This window comes from Pseudochaenichthys georgianus, chromosome 19 (assembly GCF_902827115.2).
Source record: "Pseudochaenichthys georgianus chromosome 19, fPseGeo1.2, whole genome shotgun sequence".
In the NCBI taxonomy this organism is placed as follows: Eukaryota; Metazoa; Chordata; class Actinopteri; order Perciformes; family Channichthyidae; genus Pseudochaenichthys; species Pseudochaenichthys georgianus.
The window spans coordinates 24,382,086-24,405,421 of record NC_047521.1 but is presented as its reverse complement, the minus strand read 5'-3'; the positions used below and the strand labels follow the sequence as shown (position 1 = coordinate 24,405,421).

At 41.6% G+C, this 23,336-nt stretch overlaps 1 protein-coding gene and 1 non-coding gene across 2 annotated transcripts in view; both read right to left on the bottom strand.

Moving 5' to 3' along the window:
- The window catches only part of fam20cb (FAM20C golgi associated secretory pathway kinase b), a 71,969-nt gene that overhangs the window by 504 nt on the left and 48,129 nt on the right, over positions 1 to 23,336 (bottom strand). Inside the window, exons 4-11 of the mRNA XM_034106731.1 lie at positions 12,097 to 12,189; positions 6,562 to 6,677; positions 5,777 to 5,957; positions 3,835 to 3,944; positions 3,252 to 3,333; positions 2,776 to 2,835; positions 1,912 to 2,062; positions 1 to 955 (exon numbers count right to left, since the gene is read on the bottom strand). The exon at positions 1 to 955 is cut by the window's left edge and continues 504 nt beyond it. Coding sequence (XP_033962622.1) covers positions 857 to 955; positions 1,912 to 2,062; positions 2,776 to 2,835; positions 3,252 to 3,333; positions 3,835 to 3,944; positions 5,777 to 5,957; positions 6,562 to 6,677; positions 12,097 to 12,189 — 892 coding nt within the window. The 3' untranslated portion in view covers positions 1 to 856. The remainder of the gene's footprint in view (positions 956 to 1,911; positions 2,063 to 2,775; positions 2,836 to 3,251; positions 3,334 to 3,834; positions 3,945 to 5,776; positions 5,958 to 6,561; positions 6,678 to 12,096; positions 12,190 to 23,336) is intronic.
- On the bottom strand, positions 7,099 to 7,171 carry trnar-ccu (transfer RNA arginine (anticodon CCU)). The gene has a single exon. It is a non-coding gene; the product is annotated as a tRNA-Arg (tRNA).

Here is a 23,336-nt window from a genome sequence, read left to right as displayed (position 1 = left end):
TCTAAATCTGTAGCACTGTAATAAAGGAACACAGTAGTTTGAATTATTTAACCAATACTTTTGAAAGATATTTTCAATATGGAGATTTGACTGAGAGGCGCGGAGCTTTAGCACGTGCTCAGTTCGCCCTCTTGTGGACAAATGAGGAAGTACACCACTGTGTTTTTTTTAACCAGAAAGTGATTTCAAATAATAAATAGGCTTATTTTTAAATAAATACTCTTATTTATGGGCAGGTAAATCCAGGAGTAAACCTGCACTCCACTATTTCCATCTTGAATACCAATGATAGATGCTAGAATACAAATAATAAAAGACACTATGCAATAAAACATTTTTTCAGCAAATCAATACATTTGGATAATTAAGACAACGGGAATTTCCTCGTCCGCCGTGAACTGAAACACTTCAATACCAACGATACGTATTAACACATAATTCAGCTCGTGAAGAGAGAGAGAGAGAGAGAGAGGGGGGGGGGGGTCCCTCAGAATTCACTGAATTCAAAGCAGGGTCCTGAAGACAGAGAGAAGGCGTCTCTTTCAAGACTTTCGTGGTTTCGTAGTGCTGCAGGGTGACGCTGTGACACTAGAGTCAGATGGGGTGTTTTTTAAGGAGTCCATGTGTGGGGCTCAGTTCAGTTTGTGACCCCCACCCAGGTTCATCCACTCGTCACCCGTGCAGCTCAAGTCAAGTTTGTAAGTCCCATCCAGCAGGCTTCACTTCCAGGCAGCGGCAAAATAAATCCCAGTGCAGACGGAGAGCATCTGAGTTTCAGGGTTTTTTAAGAGAGAGACCGGATCTACTTTCTGCAGGGAGTCAGTGAGTCGGTCCTGCTGCCAGCGCCCCGGGACAGCTACCTCTGCCGGGGGGGCGGGGTGGGCCCCTGGAGGTCGTCCTCCACAACGTAACTGTAGCCCTCCTTCTCTACGCAGTCTGACAGCACATTCAGCACCTAGTGACGAAGAAACACCACAGGATAAGAGAAAAAGGTTAAGTTAATAATAATAATAATAATAATAATACATGGGATTTTTATAGCGCTTTTCCTCATGCGCAAAGACGCTTTACATACAAGGTAAGATATATATTGTATTGTTAACTTAGGACATTTTGCTTGAGTTATAATGCTACAAACAGATGCAATCAAATAATAATATATACAATTAATCAATTAATTATTTAATTATTGCAAATGCCTTACAAGATACATAAATGCATTAGGGCCGTAATAAATCTTTTTTTGCATACATTTGAAGCATCTATTGAGGTTTCCAAATGAATCTACGGAGGTCTGTTGTCATAATACATTTTCAATACAAATCTGGGAAAAGTAAAAGCATCGTAAGCCATACAAATTGTCCATAGTCATGGTATGTCACAAACATGTCACAAACATTTGAAAAAGTCATAGATTGTATGCCAATGCCATGTCTTATAAACAAAGTCAACACAGTCACAAATAAACAACAACACACACAGTATAAATGAGTGTGTGTGTGTGTGTGTGTGGGTGTGTGTGTGTGTGTGTGTGTGTGTGTATGTCTGTGTGTGTGTGTGTGTGTGTGTGTGTGTGTGTGTGTGTGTGTGTGTGTGTGTGTGTGTGTGTGTGTGTGTGTGTGTGTGTGTGTGTGGTGACGACATCTGCTGCTTATAGCCAAGACGGATCGTTCGACTCAAGAGGCATCGAAGAAAAATATAAAAAAGGCAAATAGTATAATCATGTTTTGCTTAAGAAGGTTCATTACAGGGGGAAATGATACAAGTGGTTAAAATATATTTTATTCAACATGTTCGAATGGTTATATTCACTGTAGTTTTGGTGTGTGTGTGTGTGTGTGTGCGTGTGTGTGTGTGTGTGTGTGTGTGTGTGTGTGTGTGTGTGTGTGTGTGTGTGTGTGTGGCTCTGACCTGGCGCACCCTCCGGTCCATGGCCTGCAGGTGTTGCTGGATGAGGACGGGGCTCAGCCAGTCCCTCACCAGAGACTCTGACATCAGCAGCGACAGCTTGAACTCCTCTTTAGCCAGCAGCTGCAGACGCAGGTGGGTCGACTTCCTGATCCTGCAGGGAGAGAGTCGGGGGGGGGGAGGGGGGGGGAAGAGTCAGAGCAGCTTTGTGAAATAAAGAATAAAGAGAGACTTGTTTTTATAACATGTTACACGCCCAGGATACATGTTAATGCCAGGTGTAAAGTAAAGTGTTTGTTGTTGTAATACTCATTTGCGCCACTAGAGGCTGAAGTGCGCCACTACGCATGTTCTGAATGGGGGTGAAACCATTCATGTTTTCTTCCAATAGTTTTCATTTCTCCATGCACACTAAACACAAGGTACATATGTATACATTTATATCGTGTTACTTGATGGATAAGCTTTATTAAACATGTATAGCCAAAAGAAAGGAACCGAGAACAATTATCCTGGTAAAAGAAAGGTTTTCAAATGGATCACTAGAACTTTTTGATCAAATGTTCTCACCTCAAGACTGCAAGCACTACTATTTAGACATACTTATGGATATTCTACTAATATATATTTAGACTGTAAGTGTAACATGCAGATTGACATTGAAATTTATCCCGTTGCGCTGTCATCGCTACTACCTCTGCTTTTACCACTCTTGTTTATTTATTGTGTCTATATTTGACTGCAGTGAGAGTTGCCAAAGACATTTTATTGTACTTTGTATGATGACAATGAAGATACAGTCTCTTCAGGGCTTCCTTACCCTTCTTATGAAGCTACATAAAAGAACACCAGTGAAGAAGAGCTCACCTGCAGCACTGGGTCAGCGGCACCAGGATGGAGACCTCGTCATGGGAGTGCTTTCCGAATCTGTCGGACGAAAAGATAGAGGCTTAGATTATGTTTAGGGAGGCTGTGGCGCAGTGGGTTAGTGCGTTGGTGTGCGGATCAGGGGAGCACAGGTTCAAACCCCACTGCAGTCAGCATGTCGTTGTGTCCCTGAGACACTTCACCCCAAATTGCTCCTGTGGGGATTGCCCACAGTGTTGAGTATGTAAGTCGCTTTGGATAAAAGCGTCTGACATGTAATGATTTTAAAATCTGTTTGCGAGTCATTTTAGTGTGTGCTTCGTTCTTCTTCGTAACCATGAACATTCCACGGCAACCCGCAGCTTATTATTGCTGTAATTATCTGGTCCTTTGTGTGGATGCACTGCTGCAAAGTGGAATAATGAAAGCAGTTGAATCGTTTCTGAAGCCTCTTGAGTTACAAAGCAGTGACTCACCCTCTGCCGTTGTCCAGATGGATGATAAACGTCTCATTTCCAAACTTTTCAAACGTCTCATAATGGTGCCGATCCATGTTTCCTGTGTGGGAATAACAGTGAACTATTCAGCTAAGATGCAAACAAGGAGAGCACGTGTGTGTGTAGTAAACCTTAAGCCTTTCTCCACCAAAATGAGTGCAGATATGCATGTGTTTCTCTTTATCGACCAATCCCTCTTTTAATAGGGATTGGTTCTGTCCTCATTGCCAACATCACATTAATGTATGATTGCACCAGAAGGCAGGTCGAGTACACAGTGGTTACTTCTTTCGTATATCTATTACTTCTTCAGTTTGACCGTTTAACTAAAACAGTGTTGGAAAAGGTTTGAGCAAGTCTAAAGATTAAATAAAGGGAGGTGACATTCTGGTTGCTTTGAGGAGAGCACAATAAAAGCAATACTAAATGATGTGTCCACATTCCTGTTGATTTAATATGTACTTTAATGTACAGCTAAACAGTTTGACCACAAGTGTAATCCATCAGTGTTTGCCCATTAGTAACCTCTTAAAAGTGACCATTGTGGGACAGGGACTCTCACCCATGAGGAAGTCAAACACGGTCATGTCCATGATGTCCAGCAGTCGCGTCCCGCTGTCGTACGGAGGGGTCTGTTTCACTTCCTCACAGTAATCCGGGTCCACCTCCCATCTGAGGACATTCAAATATCACATTTAGCTGATGCCTTTTTACCAAAGCGACTTATAATAGCCATGAAGACACACACTCAGAACAGCAAGATCCTACAATAACATTAGCTTCAAACAAGGCAAACGTTTTAAAGTGCTACGAATAGAATGGATACGCTTTGGGTTTTTATCATTGGCCGCGGTTAAAACAGGTGGGTGAAACAAGAGATCTGCAGACTTCATGCTGCCCGGACATATTACAAATGGTGTTCCACAAGGTTCTGTGTTAGATCCACTATTATTCTCCATCTACATCAGTTACAACAGTTTAGGTCAAAATGTGGATGAAGCGATTTCACATTTGTATGCGGACGATACCGTGATGTATTGTGCAGGTCCCTCCATTAAAGAGGCTGTTGTTAAATTGCAGGCAGTTTTTAATATTATTCAGACTAAGCTTAATTTGTAATGTATTGAATGTATGCTGCTTTAACACATCACCACAAATCCAACTTGTTTCGCCTTTAAAGTGTTTTTCCAATTAATGATCGTAATCATTTGGAGAACTAAGATCATTATCGTCACTCGATTATAATTAAGTGATGATCTGTACAGTTGGTTGTATTATCTTATCGGATGTCAGTTTTAATTGGATGTTATATATAATATATACAGTAAATGGAGCTGGGGGCGGCAGCAGCTCAGTCTGAGAGGATTAGGATCAATTGAATGCAGTGACTAAATATCTCTGTGTGTGGTTCCATGTACATATGTGACGAAGTGATTTGAATCCTCCTTAAAGGTCACCTATCATGCAAAATCCACTTCTCCATGTCTCTTCTACATCAACATGTGTCCCCTCTTCTCCATGTCTCTTCTACATCAACATGTGTCCCCTCTTCTTCATGTCTCTTCTACATCACCATGTGTCCCCTCTTCTTCATGTCTCTTCTACATCAACATGTGTCCCCTCTTCTTCATGTCTCTTCTACATCAACATGTGTCCCCTCTTCTTCATGTCTCTTCTACATCAACATGTGTCCCCTCTTCTCCATGTCTCTTCTACATCAACATGTGTCCCCTCTTCTTCATGTCTCTTCTACATCACCATGTGTCCCCTCTTCTTCATGTCTCTTCTACATCAACATGTGTCCCCTCTTCTCCATGTCTCTTCTACATCAGCATGTGTCCCCTCTTCTTCATGTCTCTTCTACATCAACATGTGTCCCCTCTTCTTCATGTCTCTTCTCCATCAACATGTGTCCCCTCTTCTTCATGTCTCTTCTACATCAACATGTGTCCCCTCTTCTTCATGTCTCCTCTACATCAACATGTGTCCCCTCTTCTTCATGTCTCTTCTACATCAACATGTGTCCCCTCTTCTCCATGTCTCTTCTACATCAACATGTGTCCCCTCTTCTTCATGTCTCTTCTACATCAACATGTGTCCCCTCTGTGGAAAGAGACTCTGATAGTTTCAGGAACAAAGATTCTCTCTCTTTTCGTCCTGATCCATTTCTATAAAAACCTGTCTGAAAATGAGCTGATCAGATTTTGGCCACTTTATGATGTCATAACGATGTTTTGGCTTGAGTAACCATTAGCCAATCAGCAACCACGGTACTTTTTTGTATATGAGACCTATAATATATTGATGAAAAACGGTATAATAGGGGACCTTTAAATATCCCTGTGTGTGGTTCTGTGTACATATGTGATGACTTCATTTGAATCCTTCTTAACGTACACACGTCAGATATCTTGCTCATGAGTTAACGCCCTCAGTGTCAGTGAGTGTAATAAATATCCTCCGATAGCAGCTCAGTGTCTGTCTGTTCAGGATGATTCTCTTACTCTGCCTTCTTGCGTTTGTGGTAGGAGCGTCTCCACGGGTTCCTCCAGGTCTTGCGTTTGGCGAGCGCCAGGTCGGGCAGGAAGGCGGCGAGGGATCCCTCGATCTGGTCGGGTTTCCCACACAGAGCGTGCTCAGTGGAGCAGTAGTACGAGCACTCCCCGTAGAAACACACGTTGTTGGCTGAGATGTGGAGAGAGAACACACATAGTTACAGCTCTGTGGTACATACTTGACTAGTACACCCTCTTTCCTTTTGAAATGCACACCACATCATTTAAAAGCCCCTTCACAAGATTTAAATTACCTGGAGACATTCAGTATTAATTGCTGAGATTGTCAGTAATTTGAATCCTGTGAAAGTTTTCCATGTGTATAATATGTAAAAAGTTACATCGCTAATTAACTCTCCTGCTTAGGCGCAAGCTAAAGTCCCCAGATAATACTAATCCCAAGCAAATTAATATTACAGTCATTCAGGGCACAGAAGTAGCTTTGCACGGCATTATGAGGCAGGACACTGGTCCCTTTTTGCTTAGCTTGTAGGATGAGAAAGAAAATAGTTGAAGGCTGCACAGATGTCATTTCATTATTAATTATCTTCTGAGACCAACACATCATCTCGATCGAGTCCCGCAGTTTCAAAGAGACTGAAGAGAAGTTGGTGCAGTGTTTTTCAATAATTCTTTGTTTGAAGTCAAAATCAATCTCAAGGATATCTTGGTTATAGTTTTTTCCTTGTAGTTGTGTCGCTAAAAACCGATAAATGCACTTCTTCAGCTCGTACCTGGTGAAATGAAGAAGGTCCTCCAGAGCTTTTTGTCTCGTGTCACATCTCGGATCTCCTTCGTCATGTTGACCAGCCTGCCGGCCACCGGAGGGACGCGTCGGAAGTCCAGGATCCTGCAGGACAGAAGCACTGAGGGGTTAATTCAGCTTCAGAATAGCTCTCACACACAGCTTATACAACAAAACAATTGTAGGCGTCCGAAAATCGCAATCCTTCACCGAGTCAATATCTTTGTCTCTATAAAGACGCCCATACTTGGGTATCAAAGAAAGAAGGCACTCCTCATAACTGTAAGAATCATGAGCCTTTAAAACTTTCTATAGCAACAAATTAATCCAATGATAGTTGTCTGTAACCCTATTAGTAACACAAATAGCTAACAGCTAGTTTTACAAACTTCTAGTGGTGCCAGTTTAACAACAAATCTGATATTGTCGCTTTATTTTACATATTTGGACAAGAATTGAGGGTTTTAACTTTTAACTAATCACCCAAAGATCTACCAATGAAAATGTTCAAAGTAGAAAAACAGATCACCCCAGATGGGACTCGAACCCACAATCCCTGCCTTAGGAGGGCAGTGCCTTATCCATTAGGCCACTGGGGCGGATAGGCTTTGCTTGTGGTCGAGAACGTGATGTAGTTTTATTCCACTGCCAAAAGGGGGCACTGTGACATAATATCTGCTCTGATACTCACACCCCCGGAGGTACACCTCTGTGTGGTTTTTATGCGGCTATCAGTCTACATCAAACACATTTTAACTTCCTCCCAGCTTTCTGGTGAAATATATCTCCGGGTGTGTGTTTTATGGAAAGATGGCGTGACCGTCTTCCTGTGTTCTGTTTTATTCATGAGTGGTCAATACCACAGCATCAGCACAGCCTCTTTAAACATTGATACCCCTGACAACACCTAATGGCCGAGGCCTGAGGGCCAGAAAGAGAGATTAAAGATGGAGGAGAGAGAGATGTTAACCAAGAGCTGCCCGTATAAATGATGCCATCAAGGAGTGTGGCGTGTGGAGAGAGACAGACACACACATCGTGTCTCTTTCCTGGACACAGCGAGGCCTGCTGGGCCCGGGCCGGCTGCCATGCTGCAGCTTCATCACTCTTTTCCTCCATCCATGTCCCGTTAATAAACCACATTCGCAGAGGACATTTTAAACTTGTTTTCAAAAGCAGACATGTACATTCTCCTCATGTCCTGTGTCCCGGATGTTGGTTAGATGTAAAAGACCTTTCATCATGGCTTCTTTACTTTTCAATTTCAATGTTTCATATGTGTTGTTTATATCAATCTATATCTGGCATGTTTAATATGTTCACTGTAAAGGGGAAATAGTAGTACATGTGAACTGTAGCAAAATGGAGAAACAGTAAGTCCACTTTGCTTTGTTGTTTTTAAGCAATGATTTTAATCATCACTAAAATGTTGTACTTTAGTGAGATGAGATAAGACAAACCTTTTTTTAAACCCTGTAGGGAAATTCAGGTGAAATAGCAAGAAAGATTTGTGGGGATTTATCTTGTCTGTTGTTGTTTTTAAGTCTTTTTTTAAAACCCATTTTTGATATGCTAAGTAGATAATGACTAATAATGAATCTTAATAGTTCTGTATATATTTTCATATGAATCCCCTATATTTCCTTTTATTTTATACTGTTGCTATTGCATGACATCTACATTGTATTATACAGTATGACAAATGTATGTGGTGAATTGGAAGCTATATGTGGTTAGATCATTTCAGGTCACGTCAGTCCTGTATGTCTTTGTACCTGCTCACTCTCCTTTCCCATCGCCTAATGCAGCAAGTGCACTTCCCATTTAAATCCAATCACATAATTAATGATGCTTAAAGCAGTGTAGCCCGTATAAGTGTGTGTGTGTGTGTGTGTGTGTGTGTGTGTGTGTGTGTGTGTGTGTGTGTGTGTGTGTGTGTGTGTGTGTGTGTGTGTGTGTGTGTGTGTGTGTGTGTGTGTGTGTGTGTGCGTGCGTAGACCCCTGGGAGGCAGTGCAGTCTGAAACTCTGCAGCAGCAGCAGCAGCTCTGAAGCCAGGCTCTAATTTGGAACAGACAAAATAAGGAGAAAAAATAAAGCGCTCCTTTTCGCAAACCCTGCCTGGCTTATATTTAGAATGGGCACAGGGCCTTTACATGCCTTTGGTTTGCTTCTCTTCCCCTTAACCCACACATGTGCCGGGTGTGTGTGTGTGTGTGTGTGTGTGTGTGTGTGTGTGTGTGTGTGTGTGTGTGTGTGTGTGTGTGTGTGTGTGTGTGTGTGTGTGTGTGTGTGTGTGTGTGTGTGTGTGCAACTAAATGTGTGGCAGACTGGTGAAGAAAGCTGCTGCTAATACAACTGCTGCTGAACTGTGTCATTGAAGGGAAAGCAGATTCTTCATGGCTACCCGCTGAGGATGTGACTGGACATGTGTGCGACCTCACAATCATCTGGTATCGGCAGCTTTTCACACGCCTGCAACACAAGCCCCGCCCCCCACTCATAATTACACACAGCCACCGTGACGTCAGGTCCGCTTTAATAGCAACCCCGGCGCTAAAACTCTTTCTCGGGTCGATCGCAGGGCCTCGTGAGGTTTTCTCTTTTCATTACAGTCTGGCGGGCAGGCAGACGGGCAGGCCGTAAAGCTTTCGCCTTGTACAGACTGAGAAGTCAAAGAGCGTGGAGGTTAACTAAGCAAGGAGGCTGCACTCATTGTTCAGTCAGATGCTAGCTGCGGGAGGGCGGCATTCATTCTCTCTGACTCATGGCCTCATGCACGGGCCCCGGCTCACACCAAAGAGACTTTCTGAGGGAGAATAACATTAAAAACAAGCCGAGGAAATATGAGTTCATGGAGGGCGTTCATGCCAAGAAGAGAAACAGCGTTCACACATTTAGATGTATCTTGCGAACACCTTTCTTTAAGCTTCACTGTTAAAATTAAAGCTTGGTGTTCTGCAGGGTTTTGCTCCTCCCGGGTGGTTAATGAGCTGACTCGAGGAGAAGCAAATTAGCAATCAGGGAGGAACACAAACCTGCAGGGCACTGGTCCTCTGGGATGGAGAGAAGCATTCGGGCTGGAGGGAGTAAGAGCAGTTTCAAGAACATTTTTTTCCTTATTTCGTTGAAAATGTTTGTAGCATCGAGGCGGTTTCTGCACCGGACATCCACTGTTGCCCCTGAGGGAGATGTAGCCACCGGGCTCTTCTATCGAATTTGATCCTTTTTTAAAATACAGTCCATCATGAGTCCAACAATCCCATGCTTAAGTACGTTATGTTTTTAAAGGCACAACCCTGTATCTTAAAAAACGACATTCCTGTCAAACTAAACTGCATTCTCAACTACTTTACGAAGGAAACCTATTTTCTTTGGATTAAAGTAACAGTATTAAACACAAAACACATACCTGGTTAAGTTTACTTTGGTTTGGGTATCAACATATCTGTGATATAACAAAAACAAAAGTAATCTGCGAGGAATTACCTTAATCCAAAATGTAATTGACAATGCAGTTTTATTGTGTGGGAACATCATTATTAGGAGACCAGGCTGTCCAGTATTCGAGTTAGTTCACTTCACAAAAACAACCATTTTAAAAACCAATAGTAGCCTAGCTTGCACCTTTAAAGGTATTATTAAAATTATTTACAAAAGGTTGGTGGCCCCCTCTCCTTGCCTATGGTTAAACATTTCCCTGTGTAGCAAGAAGCTGAAAAGTCTGTTTTGCAGAGAAGAATGAGGGGTTTCTGACAGCGAAGAAGACAGATGAACATGTGACAACAAAATGTCCCAGATAAGATGAACTACATGTTAACTCTTCTGAGTGGTTAAACATTACAAATGGTGTTCCCCAAGGTTCTGTTTTAGGTCCACTATTATTCTCCATCTACATCAACAGTTTAGGCCAAAATGTGGATGAAGCGATTTTACATTTGTATGCGGACGATACCGTGATGTATTGTGCAGGTCCCTCCATTAAGGAGGCTGTTCAATTGCAGGCAGTTTTTAATATTATTCAGACTAAGCTTCTTTTAAATGTGGATAAAACTAAGGTAATGCTATTTTCAAAAGCCAAAAAGACACCGGAGACCACTTTGGATATTGTTACTACGCAAGGACAAGTACTTGAAGTGGTTACCTGTTTCCTTTTCAGAAACGATGGATGGATGGGTGGACTTTTATTAATCCCTCGTGGGGAAATTGTTTCTCTGCATTTGACCCATCCTAGTGTTAGGAGCAGTGTGCTGCCATTTTGAATGGCGCCCGGGGAGCAGTGTGGGGAACGGTGCCTTGCTCAGGGACACCTCGGTAGCACTTGGTCTTGCCGGGACTTGAACTAGTGACCTTCCAGTTGCCAAGCCAAGTCCCTATCGACTTCGCCACCACCGTGAGAAACAAGCCCTGTTTCTCACTTGAGGCCAGGAAAAGTCTCCGTGACCTTTTTACCTGTGCTGGACTATGGGGATCTGATCTATATGAATGCACCTGCCCATGACCTGATCAAGTTAGATGCCGCCTATCACAGTGCGCTGAGATTTGTTACTAACTGTAAAGTATTAACTCATCACTGTATGCCAGGGCAGGTCTGCCTTCTCTAACTGTACGGAGGCTCAGTCACTGGTACATGTTCATCGACAAAGCCATGTTAGTTAAACCAGGGGTTCCCAACCTTTATTGGCACAATAAGGACCGGCAGATACATTAAAAAAAAATCGCGGACCGGTTGTCAATTTGAACTGATTTTAATATTTACTCACCAGCAGGTAGCAACAGAGGCTAATTGTATGTAACAGCCTGAACAAATAATAGAACAATATGCATCCAAAACATATTAACAACGTTTAAAAAAGAACCGGTGTCGTTATTTGGTTTTTCGGAAAAACAGAAAACCAAGTTCAGTTTTTAAACCAAAACGGGAAAACAGATAAATCAACGTTTTGGTTTTGTTTGTATGATTTACGGATAATCCAGTGATGGGGAAACGAGGAGAAGGCGCATTGTGTGTGTGTGTGTGTGTGTGTGTGTGTGTGTGTGTGTGTGTGTGTGTGTGTGACCCCTGAGTTAAACTACAATCTTACATCTGCTCTCTGATCACACGGCAAATTGAAAGTAGCTATTGCCTGAGATCTCATGCTGTGGTTTTGTTAAATGTGCCAACTGCTAGGACTGTCTTAGGGAAGAAAGCTTTTAGGTGTGCAGCTCCGCTAGCTTGGAACAGTCTGCGAAAATAATGGAAACTGAGCTATTTGGTTCCACTACATGTTATTAAAGCTAGGATAGATGCTATGCAATCTGAAACTGTTGTTACCTATAAATGTCGTTAGGTATGTATATTATAAATCCCTGTATCTATGTTTTACGATGTCCTTTTTGTTTTTATGTTGTTTTATGTTTTTATGTCTTCATGTGGAACCTACTTGCAGCAGATCTCCCTTGAAAAAGAGATCGATGATCTCGATGGGATTCACCTGGTTAAATAAAGGTTTGAAATGAAACTGAGAATGGCTGATGGTGACTTACTTGTCCAGATGATAGGCAGCGACCTCTGCGTTGTGTCTCTCAAAGTCAGAGAAATAGAAGAAGTCTGGGGGGGTCTCCTGCTCCCGGGTCTGCCTGCAGAAACACACAAAAAGAAGAATGGAGGTCAGGTATGACTCACACAAAGCCGAGGGTTTGACAGTCAGCAGTATGCAAAAGACTCAGTGATAACGTGACAATGCAACATATTAAACCAAAGCTGCACGTACAATCGTTTTCCTGGTTGTGTAAAGTACAGTATGTCACAAAAATAGCCATAGTAAGATCCCCAGTAATGACTTACATGATGAATCGATTATTGATATTCGTTTCATTGTTACCCGGTCTAACAGAGCTATTTGGATCTGTAGTTCACAAACCGATGAGAGTAGCCAATATGCAAGACGAGGAATGACTAACAGGAATCAATAGTATTTAGTGGGTACACATTTATATTGGTGCATTGGATTTAACAATCCATGTTTCCAACTAGGGCTGTGCAATTAATCGTATTTTAATCGCGATTACGATTTTGGCTTGCAACGATTACGAAAACAACGTAATCGAAATAAAACGATTATTATTATTTATTTATTTTAATGTTATTATTTTTTCAGTTGAATTATACTTAACGTTCAGGTTAATCAACTCTTAAAAACATACGGTTCACTTTTTTTTTTCAATAAATGGATGTTTTCAAAGTAAATGGATAATCGTTTTTAATAATCGTGATATCAATTATTGACCAAAATAATCGTGATAATGATTTTTGCCATAATCGCACAGCCCTATTTCCAACACAACTCCAGAGGTGACAAAACCCTTCTGCTTTACACCTGTGTACCCAACACTGCAAACATTGTCGTAAGCAATAACCAACGCACAATAAAACCGTGTCCTTGCCTCTTCGGAGATACTGTGGATGTTTTGTGGGGCAACAAGAAGTCGGGACAATCGAAGGTCAAACGCTTCCTCCTGTTCTGGATCTGTACCTATGTCTGTCCAGCTCTGATCCTCCCCCCCCCAAAAAACTGCTGTCCACTCACATTCTGCCTTAAAGCCCTTACTGGAGGGAGAAGAGGCTCTTAAAGGCTTAAATCCCAGAGCTGATGGAGGACGGCCAAGGATGGGCCAGGACAGGCAGGACGGCCGGGGTGGAAAGGCGAAGTCAAAGGAGGTGGAGGTGAGAAGGCTCCCAGAGAAATATGTTAATGTTTTTCACGAATCCACGGCAGAGAAGTCTGTCATTAAAATGCTATCTTTCCACAGAGGCGCTGCATATTTGAGTCATTTCGTCCCTTTTGTACACGTCTCTTTGCTGTTTGGTATTGACAACAGTAAATACTTTCCAGAAAGGCAGCTGAGAGTAATGATTTGGAGTGCAGCCTCTGCCATTTCTGCTTCAGCTAGTTTATTCCCTCGGGATGCCTCTCTGTTTATTTCGCTCAAAAACCCTCTACTATCTCGCCTCCTTTCCCTCAGCAGAACTGTTTTCTTTGCTTTCTTCTTAATACTTTATATCTGTGTGTGCGCCTCTCCCCTTTTCTCTCTCGCTCTCTCCTTTCCATCTCTCTTCCTCAGCTGCCTGGCTGATTGTAACTGCACAGCTGCACGGCTGACATATGCACCAGTCATTAACTAAAGGCAACATGGAGCCCAGAAACACATTCATCCACTAAAAATGTCCTCCTCACTTTATCTGTATTCCTCTCATCGTTCTCCATCCTTCAATCTCTCGGCAGATGTGGGAAAGTTTGACGAAAGCAAACAGAAAATCATCATTTAGTTTGGTACATTTTGTGTCGGAGCGTCCCTATTTTTCCTTTTAACATTTCTCAACTCATGTTCCTCTCTCCCACTCATCCCTCACTTCCTAACAGCTGAGAAAAGGCCGTCCGTTGATTGTATCGCTCTCTCCTCCTGGATAGCCTCGCTTCAGGGACACAGCCCTCGCTCCACGCCGAGGAAAAATGATACTGACTTTGAAAGTGTCTATTTACTCCAGTGCAGCTCAGGACAGCATCATTCAGGCCAACATACGAAGTGAAGGTAAGTTATTACTAGTCTATGGCAGATAAGGTAATGTTGCTTTTTGGAGGCTATCATATATAGAGGTTCATAAAAGTGAAGTGAGTCTGAGGTTGAAGCATTGAAACTGATATCTAAGGAAATGAGAAATAAGGTCTTTACCCTTCATTTAGAAAAGTTGACCCATTCTGTTTTGACAATGGCCGGTCTGTGGATATTTAAGAGGAATTGGCCAACATTTTGGGAAATAAACTCATCCTGAGAAGTAAATGAGAAGATTAACAGCACTAAGCGCTAAAAATATAGCTAGAGCCAGAAGCTGGTTAGCGTAGCTTAGCATACAGACTGGAAACTGCAAACATCTTGGCTTTGTCCAAAAGTACAAAAAAAACCCTACCAGCGCATCTAAAGATCACACATTAATAGGTTATATATTGTGACTTTAATCCATGAACACACTGTAAGTGTAAATATGACTTGTATCAATGACTTTAAACAGTGTCTTTTTGCCCAAGATCATCCATCTACTATACAGATATGTGTGTGTCCTTTCTTATCCGAGTGCCGGGGCTTCCTTGAGTTTGCTGCCTCCAGTGGAGACTCGAGCTTAAGAGGGGCTGGATGACAGATTGCGTCTCCTTTGGACAGAGCAGGGCTAGATGTTTCCCCCTCCACTCTAGCTAAGCTAACTGCTAGCAACAGCTTCATATTTAACAGACAGATGGTATCAAACTTCTTCTCTTATTCTTGGCGAGAAAGTGTATTTCCTGGGTCATTCCAGAATTGGAGGACAATTTAGACACCAACATTTTTGAAAAATGAACCTTTTATTATATAATTTTTTTTTTATGTCTTTAGGAAAAACAGATAATAAACCATAAAAAAAAGTGATTTGCCCAGCTAGGCATCAAATTAATATTTTCCAATGAAGAATTACCCCTGTTACTCTAATTATAGTAACAGGGTTGAAAGTAACAGGGTTGAAAATCAATGCTAATTTGAGCTTTAACCTCAGGAATTATTGCTAGATGTAGCATGTAATGCTACTTTCAAGGCAAGGACACACTTGGATATCTAATGCAAGAAAGATAACTTTCAAATGAATATGCTTTATTCTGATAATATGAGTAACAAGGTTGAGTGGGTCAGAGTGCCACACTCTTTTAAGACTGAAAAGATTGTAAAAATATGAAAAATAAAAGAGAGGACTTAGTTTTGGTCTACCCATGGCACTAGCACATGGCTTGCTGATGTCCTTTCCACTTTGTTCACTTCCTGTGCCAATCTAAAAAGGTTTGGGTAACAGGGTTGAACGCATGTTGAGGGACACACCTTCTGTGCAAAATTACTGTCATCTAAAATATGTTTATGATTTAACAAATTGATTTTACCATTACAAGAGACATTTATCAATAGAATAATACCAAAAAAAGTAAATAAAATCCCCATTTTAAATGTTATATTTGACATGCAAGTTGGTCACCAAGAAGCGGGGACAAGAGAAAAATGCCATTTTAGGGGATGTTCGAGAGCTATTTGATAATTTAAATAATATTTTGAAACCACTTTTTCTACAACTTTATATACATTTTGTCTCAAGACAAGTATGTTTAACACAACAAGTGCATGTTTTAGCATTTTGGGCATGGATTATAAGATTTTTTATATGGGGGACATGAAATGTGGAATGACCCATTTAGTGCTTGACACCGCATTGCATGTAAATCAAGAGAAAACAATCTGTTAAAAACGCACAGACGTGCTACAATATGACATCAAATCCACAAAAACTGAGGCAAATAACATGTTAGGTAAACAATCCCTTGGTCTAGGATCAGGAGAGTTGATTTCCAGCTCTGCCAGACATTACTGTATGTATTGTATTGCATTGTATTTCATGGCTGTGCTGACCATACCAGAGCGTCGTCATGGAGATATCTTTGAGGATAAGCATGAGCAAACATTCTCGTGAGATGATTCATGGCCATTCAGCCTTAAAGAAGTCCACGAGCATATTTCACATAGTCCTACTACATTGCTGTCTCTATAGGGGGGAATTGCCACAATACGCTGCTTTTATTCATACCAAAGCTCCAATACGCACCAAAACACAAGTCGATGAGGCGTACACATGCTATGCCTCATTGCTTTTCTGCGACTCAGTGAATGCCGATATGAGAGAGCATGTGAATACAAGCATATGTTTACATTTGAGACAAATCTCCGTGCCTGTGGCCCGGCTGCTCCGACGCTCCCCTCTCACACTGAATGCCAGCCAGGAAGCAGGAAGGCTGGATAATTACCGTGGTCCACATCCAATTCAAATGTCAATAAAGTTATTTAGAGCGTGGCACAACACCCCCCACTGCCCGGGTAACTCAAAAGAGAGGAAGAAGAAAAGGAGAAGAGCTTAAGTGTGACAATGGCACTGGATTTAAATGGAGAGGACAAAGAGGGACAGGGAGGAGGACACAATATGTCTCGTAAGAGTTATTTAAGTAAGAAATATGCAGGCTTGGGGAGTAACTTTTAATGGGATAATGTAATCAGGATACAGAAAAAAAGTAACTGTATTCCCTTACAGTTACATAACAAAGACTTCAATTAGGGGTTACTCGCCAGATTTAGTTATTAAAACAATAGTGTGTGAATTATGTCTGTTTTCTGTCTAAAAACATGTCTTTGCGTAAACTGAAAACTGCTGCTAAACGATGTAATGACTTGTGAGTATGGTGTTCTTCCAGCATTATGTTTTAATTAAAAGAAAGAGGCAGATGTTATCTCTTCTCTGTAAGCTGTACTGTTCTGTAGCTAGTCTATACATCAGACTTCAGACACTGCTCACAGTCCTGCCATCTGCAGAACTGCTCAGATGCCATTGTGGGCTGTATCATCAGAGATCAGGAAGCGGAGTACAGGAGTGTGGTGGACAGTTGTGTGGAGTGGTGCGGTCAGAACCCTCTGCAGCTCAACGTCACACAAACCAAGGAGCTAGTGGTTGACTTCAGGAAGCGGAGTACCGCCCCAAGCCCAATTACCATCGTGGGCATGGATGTGGACATTGTGGACAGCTACAAGTTCCTGGGTGTCCACATAGACAATAAACTGGACTGGAGTAAAAACGCCCTTTATAAGAAAGGCCAGAGTCGCCTGTATTTCCTCAGGAGACTCAGGTCCTTCAACGTCTGCAGCACTATGTTGCAGACGTGTTATGACTCGGTGGTCTCCAGTGTGATCTTCTTTGCTGTAGTGTGTTGGGGCAGCCGGGTGAAGACAGCTGATGCCAACAGACTCAACAAGCTCATCAGGAGAGCAGGCTCTGTCCTGGGAGTGGATCAGGAGTCGTTGGCAGTGGTGTCGGAGGGGAGAATGCTGAGGAAACGTCTCAGCATGCTGGACAGCGGGTCTCACCCCCTGCATGCCACGCTGGTTCCAGCCACAGACCGATATCACCGATAACCTCCACACAGCGCCACAGGAGGGCTTTCCTCCCAGGGGCCATCAAACTCTTTAACTCTTCACCCCTGAGTAAAGGGCACTGAGAACTTCCACACCAACACTATGTGCAATATACATATCAATGTAATTACCATCATTACAATACACTCGCTGCTATATATATAACTATGTGCAATATTATTATTACTAGTATTATTAATAATGCTATGATAACGTGCAATTACGTAACTGCCACTACGTTTCATTTTTTGCACTACTAACTATTAAATATTGCTAATGATTGCATTGATTGTGTGACCATCTATGTTTCTATGTTTCATGTTGTCTGTAGATGTTTAATTGCTCCTTTTGCTGCACTTTTAGTGTACAGTTTTGCTGTTGTATTTTGTTACTCTGGCACAACAATTTCCTTCGGGATATATAAAGTCTTATCTTATCTTACTTTAAGTGTGAATATGTACGCCTACTGCCTGAATCTGCTTTATGGTTTTCACTTTCTTTGGTTCATATGTTCTGTTGTTAATTCAGTAGGTGAACCTATATGTTCATAACATAGTGCGTGTGAGGTTAACTGTGTGTATTAAAGTAAAACGAAGCATTTTCTGTCAGCTCAAATTAGATTCCTGCTCTTTTGAACTGTAGTATGTGCTAATGTGTGTCATTATGCTAATGTATGGGGTAGGTACGTTTGAGAAACCGGCTCGAGATACACTTTTTGTTATATTCCATGGAATGCTCTTAACATCCCGATAGCAATGAATATCTTAAGTGCTTTGACAACAAATCCATAGGTCCAGAGACAAGGCACCCCATTAATATCAATGTCTTGAAAACACATGTTGGCGACTGGAAGACATCCAGTGTTTGGTCATTTCCTGAAGCATCCTACAGTGTCTCAACTGAAAGAGAACCACAAACACACTAAAAATATAATACCATTTTGAGATTTGGGGATATTTATCTCCCATTCTTTCACTTTTTCTGACATTTTCAACACCAAACATGTAATTAATGTCTCTGTTTAGTGAGCTACTGCAATCTGAGAGCCTGCCTCACACTTTATCAGTTGAAAAATGCAGGAAATGACTTTTTTAATGCAGTATTTTCTGATTTATGGCGCAACACAAAGATATTTTGCTCTGAGCAAACCTTTGACTCTAATATGTCAACATCATGAAACAAGAATATGAACCTGGCTTTATCCAATGTTCACACAAGAGTTCTACATCCTGACACATCCTTCACCTACACTGTCTCAACTGAAAGAGGTCCAGACACACATTACAAATATAATAAAATGTGGAGACTTTGGGATATTTATCTCCCATTCTTTTACTTTTCGGGCATTTTACAGACCAGACATGTCGTTGATGTCCAAACTACCACTTTTTCTGAAAAATGCATAGAATTATGCAATATATGTTAAATACATGGTTTATACATGTAATTACTGGGGTTCCATTTCTTCCGATTACCTCATTTGGGCGTGCACATTTGCCGCGCAAACCTACCTCTTTTGGATTTGGAAAGGTTGGCATGTATGCATACACTTGCATTTGATATTGAGGTTATCCAACATTTACGGAAAGTAATCAGGTAACTTTTATATTTTGATTCTCGGATTAGGTTAGGGATTACTTTTTGAATTATAACAGATGACATTTTTAAATAACCCTCCCACCCCTGCATCTGTTACGTAACCTGACGTCTGGATCCTTAAACAGCAGCACCTGTGTTCAGCTGAATCCGAGCGTGTTCTGATCAAGCGAACCATTAGGGGCATGTTGTTTCGAGGAAGCTGAGCCGCCCCCGTAAAGGCAGAGGAAACATACATAAATGCATGACCACATTATGAAGTCTATAAATATTTGAGTACACAGTATGCACTAAGCTCAGAGGACACAGAGATGTTGGTAACTCAAAATCTACTCGTCCCTTTCACTTTGGGCTGCATGGCTGAGCTAAACCTTTTAAAATATTTACAAATCCACCGCGGCTTTATGCTGAATGATAAGTAGATATCTATCACACACGTTTCTTCTCCTTCCTTATAGTAGAACTGCCACATGCCGTTATGTAAGGGCAGAAGAAAGAGTGTATTTTATGAGAGTCTGGTGGCGCCTCTATCCGGCCGTCTGATCTTTTATCATCGGCGGCGGCAGGTGAGACGTCCCGATCTGACCGTGCCCAGTGTGACCCTGGCCTCTCTGTAAACACATAGTTTACACCGGGTGGTCAGACACTTTCTTGGCTCCGCTCCCCGCTCCGAGGGGCCCCAGCAGCCAGTGGAGGTCTCGCAGCGAAACACACAGCAGTGTGAGAATATAAAGGTGGATGAGAGCGCCGCATCTGGAAAATGTACCTGTGAAAACTGTGCATAGCTGACCTCTGCGGCACCAGCAGGAGATAGAGAGACAGGAAGGAGGGGGAGGAAGGAAGAGGCATTTCCCTTTGCCCTGTGATTGAAATCAAATCAGAAATAAAAAGGTACTTAGCCTCAAGCTGCGGATATAAATACACTCAGATCCGCTCTGAACAAATATAAATCAGGTGTCCTGCAGTCAGTGATGAGTGGAAACCGCACTGGACTCCCAAAAATGATGTTTCCATACAACAAAACTGAACTGGCAAGTGCGTTTTGAGGAATTCAAAGTCAGACAAACTCAGGACTTTCACCCTGATTGTGAAACCCGAAGACATCTGTGACTTAAAACAAGTGATCTTTATATTTTTGTTAGATAACAAGCCACATTTTTTAAGCCAAACCATGATGTTCTTCTTAACAAAACAGATGACCTTTGTTTGTTTGAACAAATCCCTTTATAAAACCATCGCATGCTTGTACACTGGGCATCAAAGCTCAGTTCCTTTAGCGTTGCTGCAATGGAAAGAATGAAATAAGAACGATACAAATTGAAGCAAAAGACTAGTTTAGGTCATTCTCCTCAATTTCCCACAATGCAATCCAGAAAGAAGTGATAATATTCAACAGGCTGAGTAAACTGAAAGTAATCGGTGCTCCTTTAACTCTCTCCGCTTACATCAACCAACTTGTGACACTATATATTGTATAGACTGACTTGCTAGCTTTTACAAGTTATATTATTATTATATTCATCAAAACTTTAAATATGTACAAGAATTTCTTGTTGCTCTCATCCCAAATCCATGTTTTGTTTTTTTCAGCGTTGCATCCCAGTGGCTTCAAGTTATCCATAGCAAGGCAAGGCAAGGCAAGTTTATTTATATAGCACCTTTCAGCACCAGGCAATTCAAGGTGCTTTACAAAAATGAAAGACATTCAGATAAAGGCATTTAAAAACAGTAAAAGATAATAAAAGAAACATTAAAAGAAAAAACAAAAAATGAAAGACATTAAGAAAAAATACATGGATAAAAGTTACAGTGCAGTCTAAGATGTGAATAGTTCAATTAAAAGCAGCGACAAAAAGAAAAGTCTTCAGCCTGGATTTAAAAGTAGTCAGAGTTGCAGCGGACCTGCAGGTTTCTGGGAGTTTGTTCCAGATATTTGGAGCATAATAACTGAACGCTGCTTCTCCATGTTTAGTTCTGACTCTGGGGACAGAAAGCTGACCAGTCCCTGAAGACCTGAGAGATCTGGATGGGTCATCATTTAGCAGGAGATCAGAAATGTATTTTGGGCCTAAACCATTCAGTGCTTTATAAACCAGCAGCAGTATTTTGAAATCTATTCTTTGACACACAGGAAGCCAGTGTAAAGACTTCAGAACAGGAGTGATGTGATCCAATTTCTTAGTGTTAGTGAGGACTCGAGCAGCGGCGTTCTGAATCAGCTGCAGCTTTCTAATAGATTTTTTAGTGAGACCTGCAAAGACACCATTGCAGTAGTCCAGTCTACTGAAAATAAAAGCATGGACAAGTTTTTCCAAATCCTGCTGTGACATTAGTCTTTTAATCCTAGATATGTTCTTTAGGTGATAGTAGGCTGATTTAGTAACTGTTTTAATGTGACTGTTGAAGCTCAGGTCAGAGTCCATGACTACACCTAGATTTCTGGATTTATCTGTTGGTTTGAACATTGCACACTGAAGCTCAGCGCTAAGTTTTATATGTTCTGCCTTGGCTCCAAAAACCATTACCTCAGTTTTATCTTTGTTTAATTGGAGAAAGTTCTGACACATCCAGTCATTGATTTGTTCAATGCACTTACTCAGTGTTTGAATTGGAGCATAGTCTCCTGGTGAAATTGTTACGTAGATTTGTGTGTCATCTGCATAGCTATGGTAACTTATTTTGTTGTTTTTCATTATCTGAGCCAGTGGTAGCATGTAGACGTTAAAGAGTAGAGGCCCCAAGATGGAGCCTTGAGGAACCCCACATGTCATATTTGTCAACTCAGATGTGTATTTACCTATAGAAACAAAGTTGTTTCTGTCCTTTAGGTAGGACTCAAACCAATTTAGAACTGTTTCCGAAAGTCCCACCCAGTTTTCCAGTCGGTCGAGTAATATGCTGTGGTCAACAGTGTCAAACGCAGCACTGAGATCTAATAATACTAACACTGAAGTTCTGCCACTGTCTGTGTTTAAGTGGATGTCATTAAAGACCTTTACAAGAGCAGTCTCAGTGCTGTGGTTTGGACGAAAGCCTGACTGGAACACATCCAAACAGTTATTTAAATGCAAGAAATTACTCAACTGTTGAAAAACCACTTTTTCAATGATCTTACCTAGAAATGGCAGGTTTGATATGGGCCTGTAATTGTTCATTACTGAAGCATCTAATGATTCTTTTTTAAGAGCGGTTTAATGACTGCAGTTTTCAGGGCCTGTGGAAAAATACCTGAGTGAAGAGATTTGTTTACTATATGAAGTAGATCTGAGGCCATGCAAGACAAAACATCTTAATCCTGTTGGAATAATATCAAGGCAGCAGGAGGAGGACTTCAGAAGTTGTATAATGTCCTCTAGGTTTTTAGCATTAATCTGATGGAATTATGTCATGGTGTTTGAATTGTTATTAGGTGGACACAGAGACAACACATTTGCTGTTCCTGATGCAGAGGCACTGACTGCTTGTCTGATTTTCTGAATTTTGTCAGTGAAAAAGGAGGCAAAATCATTGCACGCCCTGGTGGATAGAAATGCAGAGGCTACTGACACTGGGGGGTTAGTTAGTCTGTCGACGGTAGAAAACAAGGTACATGCGTTGTTTTTGCAGAGCGTTGAAAAGTTGTGACGGCTCAGCATCATGCATCAAGCAAGCCTCTGTAAACTCCTGCACACAACAAAATACAGTACAGGGTAATTTTCTTTCTTTTCCTCGTCTTGTTCACGGTCCAACGGTTTTCGACATCATCCAATTCCTTTTTTTCTGTTTCTCCTAAACTGAATTATGTAAACAAAACATCATGTTTCCTTTGACTCTACATTATTTTTCCCAAGGTATAACAAGCAGAGTATCAGCGTGTCAACGGAGCATCAGGGCGTGGCGTGCACAGAGTTTGATCTAGTTTTCAAAGTCAGACTGCCAATCGATCACCATAAGCCGAAAGCTGTGGTTGTGGGCCACAGCCTGCACTGTAGACGAGTACAACAAATAAATGCAGTAAAATCTAAAAACGACAAGGGCGTCCTGCGGCCCCAGAGGGTTCCCACCAAAGGGCTGACTCCACACACTTGTCACACATCATCCATCAAACCCACAGGCTTGGCAAAGTACACACAACTCACACACATATAGGATCGTACTGTACGTGCACACACACATAAGCA